Source organism: Ailuropoda melanoleuca, chromosome 2 (assembly GCF_002007445.2).
Source record: "Ailuropoda melanoleuca isolate Jingjing chromosome 2, ASM200744v2, whole genome shotgun sequence".
Taxonomy (NCBI): domain Eukaryota; kingdom Metazoa; phylum Chordata; class Mammalia; order Carnivora; family Ursidae; genus Ailuropoda; species Ailuropoda melanoleuca.
In genome coordinates, this window is record NC_048219.1 from 142,644,168 (window position 1) to 142,658,808 (window position 14,641).

General features: G+C 40.1%; 1 protein-coding gene across 3 annotated transcripts in view; it reads right to left on the minus strand.

Moving 5' to 3' along the window:
* The window catches only part of GPR155 (G protein-coupled receptor 155), a 42,970-nt gene that overhangs the window by 11,741 nt on the left and 16,588 nt on the right, over positions 1-14,641 (minus strand). For all 3 annotated transcript variants that reach the window (XM_011226209.3, XM_011226212.3, XM_019800698.2), the window contains exons 6-11: positions 13,093-13,176; positions 12,421-12,538; positions 8,052-8,136; positions 7,873-7,963; positions 6,650-6,860; positions 2,362-2,466 (exon numbers count right to left, since the gene is read on the minus strand). In XM_011226209.3, coding sequence (XP_011224511.1) covers positions 2,362-2,466; positions 6,650-6,860; positions 7,873-7,963; positions 8,052-8,136; positions 12,421-12,538; positions 13,093-13,176 — 694 coding nt within the window. The remainder of the gene's footprint in view (positions 1-2,361; positions 2,467-6,649; positions 6,861-7,872; positions 7,964-8,051; positions 8,137-12,420; positions 12,539-13,092; positions 13,177-14,641) is intronic.

Below are 14,641 nucleotides of genomic sequence, written 5' to 3' on the forward strand. Positions count from 1 at the left end.
TGGCAACAATACAGTTGACATAGGTTTCATCATGAAGAGGGCTTTTGGGGGTTTCCCTTTCTAACTTAATTATAAATAAGCATAATCAACTGAAAGTGCACTGCAATTTTACGTAAGTGTGTTCAGTTGTTGCAAATACTTTGAATTCCATTGTGCATGCGCATGGGGATGGTCCAAGATGGTGGCACAGGAAGACCCTGAACTCATCTCCCACAGACACACCAGATCCACCACTCTATATTGAATAACTCCCACCTAAACAGAACAAAAACTAGCTGAACAGCTTCCTCCACAAAAAGGGAAAAATGGCAACACTGAGCCAGGTTGGAAAGGCAGAAATGCAGTCTTACCAAAAAGCTCACCCTGGACACAGTGACTCACAACAGGGAAGGACCTCGCAGGCTCAGCGCTCCCTGACGAGTGAGGGGTTTGTGCTCCACATCAGGCACCCAGCCCTTGGGACCTGCACCAGACAGATGAGGCCCCAAACATGGGGCTTATGTGCAGGGGGCCCGAGGGTTGTGGGGATCTGAGATACAACTTGTGAGGGGCTCATGCATGGACTCACCCGGCTGGGGACTCAGCACGAAGGCAGCAGTTTGAGAGGTGACTGGATTACATGTGAAGGAGACTCAACTGCTAATCTTAAAGATTCACTGGAATTTTCTTTGCGGACGGAGCTGCTGGAGAGTGCCAATTTTTGCACTCTTCCTCTACCTTGCTAAGGCAGGCAGGTGCGTGCAAACATAACACGGCTAAATCCAAGACACGTCCCTCCCAGCATGCTCTGCTCCAGCCCTGCTAAAATTGCAGATGTGCCCCGCCCCGGATGCTCTTTCCTGGCACAGGCGTGTCCCACACCCAACACTATCGCACAGCTTTGCTAAAGCTGGTGGGTGAACTCAGTCTGCACAGAGGCCACTCAACTGCCTGGCTCTGGCGGCTGGGGAGGCTTGTGCTTCTGGGCTCCATGGGTCTGTAACAATTGGAAAGATAGTTCTGGACAGGATACCATATCCTGGGCAATACACAGACAGCACATTGAAATACGCCCCCAGAGTGCACATAAAAAGACCCATCTGAGGGTCCAGGAGCTTTAACCTGAGGGACGAGCTTCAGGTTAAAGCCACACATCTAAGGCTACAGAAGCATTCTCAGAGGATACAGGCAGCGAGACACCATCTGTGCACACCACCCCCCACCTTGGCCTTGCCACAGCTCACTGGTATCTCCCAGAAAGGCTCTTTTATACCTGACTGAAGCCCTGATTCTTGGTAACTGTCACCAGGGGATACCTTCAGATCTCCTGGTCTAGAGATCAGCAGGGTCTATAATTGTGGTCCCATAGGATTGTATATATTTGCATACTTTAAGAGCTGTTGCCTGAGAATCTGGCTTCCAATCAGCCTTAATTTAGGTCCCTCCCTTTGGACAGGTCCTAGCACACCCTCAACAACTGGGACTGTGAAAAATAAAACAGGCTAGACCATCACAAAGGGTCTAGAGACAACCAAGGGCAAGGTTGAAAACAGACTGGTGGTTAGCAGAGGGGAAGGGGGTTGGGGGTGAAAAGAGCGAAGGGGGTCAATTGTAGGATCATGGATGGTAACTACACTTATTGTGGTGATCAATGTGTAATGTAAACAAATATTGAACTATTATGTTGTATACCTTATACTAATATTATGTTACAAACCAATTTTAACTCAAATAAACAAACAAATAACCTGAAATTCAGACCACGAATGTAATTCAGTCTCTTACTCTGTATGTCAAAGGTTATCACTCTCAAGAATATTTATTTTATAAGAAAGGGTATATTTAAAGTATATAGATTCAAAATATAATTAAGCACTAGTTGGTCCTGGCCCCAAAGAAAATGAGTGGGGGAAAAGTCTCAGCTGCTAAAATAAGAAAAAAGTCCAAAAAAAAAAAAATGGTGCTTGGGGTAAACTTCTTGGAATTATCACATGGGTTAAATTTACTGGAAAATGTGTATATAATAATACCAATTACTATATTATAAGAACTTATTTTTTCTTATTATTATTTTAAGTAGGCTCTGTGTCTAATGTGGAGCCCAAAGCAGGGTCTGAACTCACGACCCTGACACCAAGACCAGAGCTGAGATCCAGAGTTGGACACATAACCGACTGAGCCACCCAGGTTCCCCAAACTTAATTTTTTTAAATGAGTATTCTATCTATACACAATTATTATCCTATTAGCACTTTTCCCCAGCTTATTTGAGAATACATAAGCAGTGTAGCTTCTATGAAATCCTAAGCCGAAATCTTTTAAGGTGCAAGGAGAGGAATCTTCTGTATCTTAGGCCCATCCTCATAGCCTGGAGGCACTTACTTTTCTCAAACGAAGGAGTCACAAGCCCGCTGGCGCTTGGGTTTGCTACTGGCTCGGTGGACGGGCAGCGGGAGCCACCATTTCCCATGGAGCAGGAGCAGCAACCTATATAGATAAAATAACATAGGAGAATAAGGCCCAACCACAACAGACATGGGCAACTTCAAGAGATGCCATACCAAACCAGACAACCCACCCACTCAGAGACACACACAAATTTCCCATGCAGCCACAATGGAAATGTGTTCACATGATGTCTATCAAGAAGAATTTACATGTGCTTATACAGAGGTTAGTATTTAAAGAGTGGCAGACAAAGGACTGCCTCCTTTATATATTGCTTGCTCATTGCCTGACAAGGAAGAGTGTATTAATCCATGCTGTTTTTATTAGTTACCACTGTGCTTCGAGAACTAAGAATTTGAACAGTTTCTTCAAATACAGCTTTTATTTCATCACTCCTTAAAAACATGCACTAATGCTCTATTGTATACTGTAGTTAATTGAAACTCCTTGGCCTGAATTTGAAAGCTCCTGAGGAGTTGGCTCCTCTTTCCCTATCCAACCACCCCCACTATCCAACAAGGCCTTTCGCTTCTTTCTGGACAATTCTTTAGTGTCCTCCACAAACCCCATGCCTGTTCGGGTCTGCAGACCTATTTAGACACGTGCAATTCCCACTCTTGTTAATTCTCTGACATCCTCTCCTCCTTTATGTTCAGCTCAAGACTTGCTTCTTTCAAGAACGTGTTTCCCACTAGTCTAGAAAATGCAGTCAAAACAATTCTATTCTTTTGTCTTTTCAAACATATACTGCTGCAAATCTCTTGCTGCTTTATAGGTAGCTTGGAATACGGACGTTGTACGGAGACGTCTGCTACAGAACCGTAATTTCTCCTCGACATAGTCAGAGGATGCGTGCGGTGTCCTTGAAACACTCCGCACAGATACAAGCCATCGTGCTCCTTGACATGGATTCTTTTTCTTTCCTTTTGACATGGATTCTAATAAAATAATAACTTCAGTGATAAACCGTATTAAAATTTAATATGCTAGAAAAAGGAATAATGTCTAGGGTGAAATTTTCATTGATAATATAATTTAATTCTTCAGCAGTGTTCTTAACAGGAAAAGATTTCAAAGTATAAAAACTACTATCTATAATAAGCTATTACAAGTGTCTTTCTAAATTAAAGAGAATGATACCATCTCAAAGTTAAAATAGAACCACAGAATAATAGAAAAGAAAACGCAGAGATCATCTGGCCCAGCCCTCCTATCTTCAGAATCTTGAAGGCTTAAGTCAGCTAAGATGAAATTGTTCAGAAAACAGATATAAAGCCAGCCCATTCCAATGACATACATATAGTGCACGCACGCGGGTACTCACACGTGATTACAGCCACCACGAGAAGTGCTATGGCAGTTTTTATCTTCTAACATAAGAAGGATATAACTAGCCTATTAGCCTTTTCTTTTTAACTAAAATTTTGATGTCATATTAAAATAGGTTTATTTCCCTTTTAGTCATAATTCCACACTTAACAACATGTGCAAATCATGGGTCTCTGACAAACACGTAGCAAGGGGTAGAGGTAAGTGAACTATTTTGGATAACTGAGATTTGGGGAGGTCAGGCTGGACATCAAATGTGTTATATGTTAATATTACTAGCAAAGCAGAAGAGAGCAGGATTTGCGGAAGGAGAAAAACCACACAGATTTTCCTCTAGGAACATGGGTCAATAGGCAAATAAACAAGTACTTGGCCATAGCAATTTGTAGGGTAGCTTCAGAAAATCATGGTGTAGGGGCGCCTGGGTGGCTCAGCCGGTTAAGCGTCTGCCTTCAGCTCAGGTCGTGATCCCAGGGTCCTGGGATCGAGCCCCCTGTCAGGCTCCCTGCTCAGTGGGGAGCCTGCTTCTCCCTCTTCCTCTGCCTCTCCACCACCCTGCCCCTGGCTTGTGCTCTCTCTCTCTCTCAAATAAATAAATAAAATATTAAAAAAGAAAAGAAAAGAAAATCATGGTGTAACTTATCCAGCCATGCATCTACCCAGCCATTAACAAATATTACTAAATACTTACAGTAAGACTGATACAGTGCCAAGGCTATAATGTTGGGCAAATCAGTCATCGCACTTACAGTCAGTCTAGTGGGTTATACAGATAGGTTTAACGGCAATTATAAAACAGTGAGATACGAGGAAAGGGAAATAGAAACACTGAGGAAGATTTCCTATGGAACCAAGTGATAGCTGTCCTCTGGCCCTTTATACAGGACAAGCTAGTTTTCCTGCTGGAGGTGATGATGACTGAGCTTAAAGAACATCTATGGTGCACTTTATTTGGTACTTTTAAAATACAGATAGAGGGGCTCCTGGGTGGCTCAGTCAGTTAAGTGTCTGCTCAGTCAGGTCATGATCCCAGGGTCGTGGAATCGAGCCCCACGTAAGGCTCTATGCTCAGCAGGGACTCTGCTTGAGATTCTTCTCCTCTGTCCACCCCCACCATGCACTTGCTGTCTCGTACTCTCTTGCTCAAAAGAGATAACTAAATCTTTAAAAATAAAATACAGGTAATGGTGGCAGCAAAAGGCTCTGGGCTTAAGACACTTTGCTTTGTCTTCCCCACACACACTGTCAGGCCTTCTGTAGCCAGTTCTGAAACACTCATGGGGAAAGAAGACACAGAGAGCCACCTAGAGCGGTAGTCCGCGGGATCCTTATTGGATCACTGTAGGTGTCCACAAAGGAAGTGAGGAAGGAGAGGGTGCGGGGCAGCATCAGAAAAGTATTCTAGACTTAGGGAAAGAAACTTTTAAAATTTGAGTGAAAACATCATAAATAGAATCCCTGACCCTCCATTTTAAAAGGGAAATGGTCAAGAGGGCTCAAAAGAATGAAGTTCTGATGCTGAAGTCACAAAGGATCTAACAAAAAAATGAGCGAGCACCATTAATAATATGAACTAAAGGAGTCCTGACCAAGGCAGGTATAAGTCAGGAGGTGGCAAACTACTGTCCTATGTGGTAGGACCCTATAGTCCTATGAAGTAAGGATTATCAGCATCAGATATGGAAACTGAGGCACAGGGAACTTGCCCAAGATCAAAGAGCAGTAAACTGTGGAGTCAAGATTTGAACCCAGGCAGTCTGGCTCCGGCCCCTGTTTTTAGCCACTGTCCTCTCTACTTTCAGTTTGGCATGGAGGAAGGGTGGCAGGGGGGAGGAGGGGGCAATATAAAATGGTAAGATTTGTGGGATTTTCCTCTTTTTATGAAAAAGATAGTTAAATTTTTTAGATCTTTCTCTTTTTTTATCATTCACTTATTGACATTTACAATTAATAGTTTTGAGATTAGTCATCCCCCTATGCCACAAAGTCTCTGAACAAAATAGGTACCAGCACTTACACTCCCTGTCAGTGTTTTATGTCTATGAAATCTCCACATGCACCAGTGAATCCAAAATGCATACTCCATTGCTGAGCTCCTTTCACAAATTGAAGCAAATCTCACAACAGTTGTTAACACTTAATACGAAGTTACTAGTTAGGAACATATTTTCACTTATAGGATTGGCAAACATTTTCTGTAAAGGACCAAATGATAAACATTTGGGGCCTTGCAGGCCTCTGGGTCTCTGGGGAATGACTGAACTCTATCAACATAGCATGAAAGCAGCCCAGGGACAATACATAAATGAATGAGCACAGGTGTGTTGGAATAAAACATTATGACCATGGCAATTTAAAGTTCATCTAACTTCCAAGTTTTAGAAATTTTAGAAAGTTTTAGAAATTTTTCTTCAACCCTTTAAAATTGTAAAATTATTCTTAGCTCTTGGGCCACATAAGACCAGGTGGTGGATCAGACTTGGCCTGTAGACTACAGTCTGCTCCTCCTGACTATTGTTAACTCTGCTTAACCAGGCCTTCTTGAGTTCATTTTATTGATGGTGCTTTCCTGATACAATATCGTCAGATTAACAAGTGTTTTAAGTGCTTAGTTTCCTAGAAAGGGACTTCCTTCAGTTGTTACTTTTTCCTAAACTCTCAGGTCCACAGAAGTTTTAGGATTTAACAGAAGATTATCCTCACAAAAGATTTATAAATGGGACTCTAGTGAAGAACTTGCAAGCTCTTTCTATTATTGACTATTATTCAAGTCCCTCATTTGACAAATACATGTGATACTCAAGATATAGTTCAAGAAAGGTCCCTGAAGCAAAACATTTAGGACACGTGCCATATGGGCATGTAGGAGTTTCTTTACATGTCAGGATCATACTTGTTTCTGGGATAGAACTTGTAAAAGGTTCCGGTTCATTTGCTGGCACTGGACTCTCCTCAAAAGCGGCGTTCCCAGGCTCTGCTGCTTTGTGGTTCTGAGACTGGTCGAAACCCTCATAGCGTCCTGCTTGGGTGGTGCGGTTCATACACATGAGTGATATGCCGGCTATCACAATGCTGCAGAACAGGGTGACTGCTGTGACGATCATCTGCCAACATTGCAGAGAGACATTAGGCCACTTTTCCCAATCCCAGCTTGATCGTCTTACAGAATAGCTTAAGGGAACTTTCATTTGGTGGGAAATGCAATATCTCCACAACTATAAATGCTCTGGAACAGCCATTCTCAAAAAAGGATGCGAATATGAAAGGGATGTAAGTTACTTGAAGAGAAATGAAAATTTGCTTGGAATCAAAAGATTTCTAGATGCTTCTTTCACTGTCCATCAGTGTCACCGGTTTCCTCTGTAAGTAAGCTAAATGACTGCTTACAGACCTTTTTATTTCTGTTTTTGCTTGCTTTAATACATAATTCAAGCGTACTTCAACTGGAGACTCTGTTATGGTAATAATACGAAACATAAATAATTCTGGCTAATACTAATTGAGTACTAACATATGCCAGCACTAGTCAAAGTCTTTTATACATATAATCTTATTTCTTCTCACAACAGCCCAATAATATTCAAAATTACAAAGCAGAAAAAAGAGGGTAAGAAATCAAAATCTTTTGACGGTTTTTGTTGTTTTTTTTTTAAAACACACATCCTTGGGTCCTACCCCTAGAGAATTCTGATCAGCAGATACGCTGTACCTTCTCAGGCACATTATCCCCCTATATACTTATTGTTCTGAAATTTATATTTACAATAGAATTGAAAGTCAAGAACATGGCTTTTATTATTACCGCTAACTTACTAAATAGCTTTAAATTAATCACTCTTTCCTCCAGTAGAGGAAACATAATTCATAAATGGGTTTAAGAAGACCCAATAAAGTTTGAAGCCTTTGGAAATCCTCAGCTAAAGATGGATGTAGAACTATAAAATCTTTACCACAGTTTGAGGTGTGACTTAGCAAAGTGATACAGGCTCACCAGTGGGATATGCAATAAATTGGGATAGATTTTCATAATAACTTTTAATGTGAGTATAGCAAAACACAGGAACAAGCTAAAAAGAGATGTTCCCAAGAACGGAACTGTCAATAACCTCTTTTTACCTGCTCCTTTCCATAAAAGAAGGCTGAGTCAATGCTATCTCCATTATGTTTTCCAGTTATCAGAAGAACACCAACAAGGAGAGCAGGAATTCTGTAATAAGGTTTAGAGAGAGAACGAGAGGATGAATCATAACTGTGTATATGGAAACATGTCAGCAAACAGAAAACTATCAACTTACCCCCAGCCAGATATTATGATGATTCCAACAGGAATTTGTACACTCTCCCTCTTTTTCAAAAGAAACAAAGAAATTGCCAGAAGGCCTAAGAACAAGAAATAGAAATTGAAAGGTAGGTAATTACTCTCAATGTTGATCGGACCTCACAGAACTTTAACCAGGTTTATTTCAATGGTAGTCTGGGGTTTAGGCCCTAGAATTTACTCTTTCTAAATAAATACTGTCCCCAATATTTTGAAGCAAGTCTGTCTCAAAATCATTCGTGTTTTCCCTCCTGTATTGTTTCTTTACTCAAATCTTCTTGTTTCATATANTTCTTTACTCAAATCTTCTTGTTTTATATTCGAGGAAGTTTTCAAAAGCCCAAATCAGTTTATTTTCTTGACTGATGTGCTCAGAATCTGTCTATTTGTTTAAAAAAATTTAACTGGATACAGAACAAGTCTAAAAAAATAAAAACACCCTCACTCTGCTGGTGCTAAGAAAGTACGCTTGCCCAGATTTAGTTTTTGGAAAATGCCCCAAGTCTAAATGACAGAACTTAATACAAACATAATGTGAACTTAATACAAAAACAAATGTTTTAAAACTCTTGAGTGCTCCTTATACCCTAAACCCAATTATTTATACAAGTAACATCATATTTAATAAATCCTACATAGTTACAGAATCTTAGAACTTCAGAGTTGGAAGAGATCCCTGTTTTAAATTAACACCTTCTTNATATTTAATAAATCCTACATAGTTACAGAATCTTAGAACTTCAGAGTTGGAAGAGATCCCTGTTTTAAATTAGCACCTTCTTGGGGCGCCTGGGTGGCACAGCGGTTAAGCGTCTGCCTTCGGCTCAGGGCGTGATCCCGGCGTTATGGGTTCGAGCCCCACATCAGGCTCCTCTGCTATGAGCCTGCTTCTTCCTCTCCCACTCCCCCTACTTGTGTTCCCTCTCTCGCTAGCTGTCTCTCTCTCTGTCAAATAAATAAATAAAATCTTTAAAAAAATAATAAATAAATAAATTAACACCTTCTTTTTATAGATCTGGAAGCAAGGGTTTGCCCAACCCACATAGCCAGCAGAGGGCAGAGCAGGACTACAAGGTCTATCAGCATTTCCAAAACTCAGATCCAGGGACCCCTAGGGTTCTTAAGACATATTCTGCAGGATCTAGAAATTTCTATGAGAAATTTTAAGTCTATTTGGTATATTTTTAATGATAATCATCTAGACGCCTATCTTATAACCAAAGCACTGTCTCATGATCTCAGAGCTAGCATTCGGTTATACATGAAGTTTGAGCCAAGTGAAGACCAAATATCACAACACATGGTCCAAGTGAAGGTTCTGTGGTAGTTTGAAGAGAGAAAAGCAGTGAGATGAACCACGTCAGAAGCCTACACATGAAAGTAAAGGCAAACCATGCTAAAAAAAAAAATCCTAACCAGAAAAATGAGTTCCCATTCTACATTTCAAGTTGTGATTCAGATTAGCAAAACAAAATCCTTTGTCATGTCATGAATGTTGCTAATTAGAATTACTGAGTTTGTAACTGGGACTGTCATCTGTGAATCTGCTTCGGTTTTAAAGTTGTATATTGGTTGTATACAAGGAATTCATACCCAGACCTAAGATTGTACAGATTAAGTAACACTGTGCTAGAATAATTCAAATGAACACCGTGGCTCTTGAGAATTGTTTTTCTTTACAGGGAACCCACACCTCAAGTTCAAGAGGTACTTTAATACCACTGCTCCTTCCTAAATACATCTGTGTACTCTATAGTTCTGGGTTTTCAAAGTGCCAGGGAAAAAAGGTACACAAGAGTGTGCCAGCTGTGGTGGTAGTGAGGGCACTGTTTAAAGTTCTAAAGGTCATCATTCTTGCTTTACGCAAAGACTGATACACAAATAGGCCCAGGCTCGCCCCCTGGATCTCTCTTGGGTTGCTNTTAAAGTTCTAAAGGTCATCATTCTTGCTTTACGCAAAGACTGATACACAAATAGGCCCAGGCTCGCCCCCTAGATCTCTCTTGGGTTGCGCAGGTGGAAGCTGTGAGAGTTCCTGCCTGAATCAGTTAAACTCTTTGGGCCTCATTGAACTCATTTGAAAAACAAAGGACTTACNTAAACTCTTTGGGCCTCATTGAACTCATTTGAAAAACAAAGGACTACACCAGAGTTTCCAAAGTGTAGGGACTATAGGTGGTATAAGGGTGAAATTTTTTGAGTAGTTTTGTCTTTATTTTCACATGTATGTGAAAAACTAGCACATGAAACCTGGGATTTTATTAATATAAGGCTCAATTTATTTAAGTAAAAAAGGTGAGTCAATTCTTAGGGACAAATAAAAAAAGGACAACGGCATAAAGGTACGGCAAAAATTGTGAAGATAGTATGCAAATGAGTGAAACTGAAAATGGCTGAACAGGATGATTTAAAATGACATTTTAGGTCTAAAATTCTGTTATGGCATAATAATCTCACGGTTAAAGGGATCCCTTCATTGGGGTCCAGGAATTCAGAACAAGGTCTCTGGATAGATTTTGGCATGCGTGCTTAAGGAGGATTTCAGGGGCACTTGGGGATTTTTGATACACGGATCTATTTGCTGCTCTCCCATTCACATGATAAAGTTAGCCTTAATAAACCTAAGTATTGGAGATCAAGTTGTCCATCTGTATTTGGGAAAAAAAGTCTTCAGGCTCTTTTACTTGACGTCTCCTGATAACTCTTAATGCTACGCAAGATGTGTCACCAGCTAGATCCCAAGACCTGACCTTTACTCCTCATCTGCTTGTACCCACACACCTTTGTCCCACATTTTCCCTTAAGTTCTTTCCAGCTTCACTCAGGCAAAGGACCCTACAGGCGTAACATCGCATGATGCAAACCGAAACTATCCCGCAAGCAACGGAGGAAGCAACAGGTGGCGCAGGCTCCCCAAACCAGTTTGAGCAAAATCCCAGACTCGCACCTGTGCAGACGGACCATGGGGTGACCTCCGGGATGACCAACAATTACCTTTACCTCGTTCTAACACTAAAACCTCCACCCAAGGAGGACCACAAACCTCATTTACATAACATACAATGCACGTACAGGCACCTCTCCTTAAGGTGTATGTGCGACCTGATGCCCGCCTCGACACATACGATGACAAGGCTTCCCTATCTAAATATTCACCCTAACCCTAGACAAAAGGAACCCATTCACCCTTGCCTGGGGAGCCACAGCTTTGGAAGTTATTCCCTACGATCTCCTTATTTGCTGCAAATAAAAGTTTCCTTTTTGCGACAACTCAGCTGCTGTAGTTTCTATCTGTGACTCACCAAGGAGCGAACTCACGTTGGTTTGGTTACAGAAGTTTGCCTTTAAAAACCACACACCTTCTCCTGTTGGTACTGAATTTTTCATTCTATAATTCCTCACCACATTGTTGCTTCACTTCAAAAGGCTATTGACTTAGATAGGCCCTGCTTTTGATCTTGAAGGCATGAAATCAAAGGCTTGTCCCTTGAAGCCACTTCCTGACACCTGCCTCCTAACAGTGGCTATAACCAGCCCTACCACGCTACAATTTCCTTTTATGTGCCATCGTATAGGTTCACATTTGTGGTATGAGTACAAAACAGCCACACAGAATGTTTTGCAAACATACGAGAATGTACGCATCCAAGTTAAACACCATACTTCAAAATGACAATATGCTAAAATACTTGAATATCTTTTTTGGAGCCAGTTGAAATGAGAAATAGTCTTTCTTACTGGGTACTCTTGTATTTCTATACCCTTTTATTCCTTAATTTTCTTGTGCTCCTATAACCACTTTCCCTGCTGTTTAATAATATAGTTCTTGTTGGCTGTCTACTGCATACCAGGCATAAATACCTGTATCTTATTTAGTTTTCAAATAACTGTAAGGTGTGATAACCCAGTCTCACAGATGAGGAAACTGAGATTGCAAAAGTTAAGCTATCTGCTGAAGGCAGAGCCAGATTTTTCACTCAGTTCAGTGGAACTCCAATAGTGAGCTCTGGGACATACCTCACATGCCTCATACTTCTCTGCCATTCTCTTCCTCCTTTCTCCACTTGCCTCTAGCACCTAATCTCTTGATGCTTCCAAAAGGAAGCTGTGCTGACTGTGGCCAAGAGCCAAAGATCCTGAGGAAAAAGATCATGTGACTGGAAACTCCCTGAATCCAGGCAGAAATAGAGTACTATTTCTCTATACCATGAAAAAGGAATTGGCTTTGCAGACTGCCTATGCTAGTGAGTGTAATGGCCCGAGAGAATGCGTTAGTCCTGGATTACTAGACTTCAAGTAGCTTCTCGTGATGGAAGACCTGAATTTCCATTCATGAGCCATCTTACCTGTCCACAGATAGGTGCTATAGAGGGAGCTGTACAATAAAACAAACACCAGAATTTGTCCAACAAAATTTTTTTCTTTAACGAAATTCCATATCATCATTCCAGCACAGACAATAGACTGCAGAAAAAATTATGAACAAAGTCAGTCATATTCACGTGAGTAGGACAAATGTTTTATTCACAGCAAATTTATTATAATTATTCATTTTAAATGACTGCTGAATAATTATCATGCTAGTTATACTAAAACTTCAAGTTTTATGATAAAACTTCCATATTCAATTGAAACAAACAACATTCTAAATACTAACCTTATATTTAGTAATGGTTTACATAAAAAAATGCTAAACCTATTTCTATTATAATCTGAGACATGCAAAGATTTGACTAGAATAAGATTGTGAGAGAGTTCCATTTTTAATGATTTAGTTATTTCTATTAAAAAATGCAAAATTATCACTGAATGCCATTATTAGCCTCAACTTTATACAGTTCAAGACCTATCATGGTAAGTTAGGGATAAATTAATTGTAATCAAGTTGTAATTGAGCACATTTGGTAAAAAATACTTTTGACTTTATAACTGGAAAAACCCAGGGAAATAATTTTCTCCTCTATAGTAGAATAATCAATGAAAAAAGCATAGTTCTAAGTATCTGCATGTTTACTAACCTGAGCGATGAGTAAATTAGTGGTAAGCATATGAGGAAGCTGTTTATATTTCTTACTCAAAAGAAGAATAGCCAGAGACCAGATCTTAAAGACAAAAGGTTCAAAAGTTATTCAGGTTTCTTAACCTTTATAACTACTTATCAGATAGCTCATTGATTAGCTTCTTTAAAGGATTCTCTTAATCTTGGTTCAGAAAGAAATTCTAATATTTTATTTACTTTAATCTGCCTAGTTCCCCAAAGAGTATTAAGGTAAATTACCATACCCAAAGTAAAATAAATAGCATGGAGATGTAACAACATGGATGGACTTAGTGGGTATCATGCTAAGTGAAGTAAGTCAGACAGAGAAACACAAAAACTATGCGATTTCACTTCTACGTGGAATCTGAATAACAAAGTAAATGAACAAACAAACCAAAACAGAAACAGACTCATAGATACAGCAAACTGCTGGTCCCCAGAAGGGGGAGGAGCTGGGTAGCAGGTGAAATAGAAGAGGTGGACTGAGAAGTACAATTATAAAATAAATAAGTCCTGGGGATGTAATGTACAGCATAGGAACATAGTCAATAACACTGTAATAAGTTCGAATAGTGATAAATGGTAACTGGGCTTATCGTGGGGATCATTTCATAATATATAGAAATACGGAATCACTATGATGTACTCTTGAAACTAATAATTATATATCATTTATATTTTGGGGAAAACAAAACATGGAGAGATCCTATTGTAAATTAACTGTTCAAAAATGACAAGGTCGGAAAGCCTGCGTGGCTCAGTCGGTTAAGTGTCTGCGTTCAGCTTGGGTCCCGATCCCAGTATCCTGGGATCGGGACCCGCATTGGGCTCCTTGCTGATCAGTGAGCCTGCTTCTCCCTCTCCTTCTGCTGCTCCCCCTGCTTGTGCTCGCTCTCTCTCTCTCTGACAAATAAATAAATAATACCTTAAAAAAAAAATGACAGCGTCTTTAAGGACTAATGCCTTGACCAAGGCCATTTCTAACCTTCCCTACCTTGGGTGGCTGAGGTAGGACACAGGTTCACAGCCAACTATTCAGGAAAAGATCTTTAGTGGGAGATGCAGTTACAATTCACTCTTCTAAGTTTTGTTCTTTTGATTCTACCATTGGCTCATGAGGTATCTAAATTCCAGGCAGTCTTATTTCAAACAATGCATATAGCCCACCTTAAGATGAATTGTCTTGCATTCCTCCTATTTATAAGGATTGGGTTTCTATTCTCCCTCTAAAGTGGCCAGTTAAGTATGCTGGTTGATTTCATTCTTTCTTCTCCCCTCCTTATCAATCAAAATTTATAACATCTCTCTCCCTTGGCTGTCCTCTTATCAAAGAGACCAGATTTTAAGAATATGCAACAGAAGTGAAATTTCCTAAACATTACATTAATTATACATTTATTTGTTGTCCATATACATGTTCATCCCTACCTCCTTCCTTTAACAGGAAAAGCTGTTTTTTCCCCAGCCAGAATACTGCTTGAATTCCACAAGCAACTTGAGCTACAACTCTAGTTGTTAAATGTTTA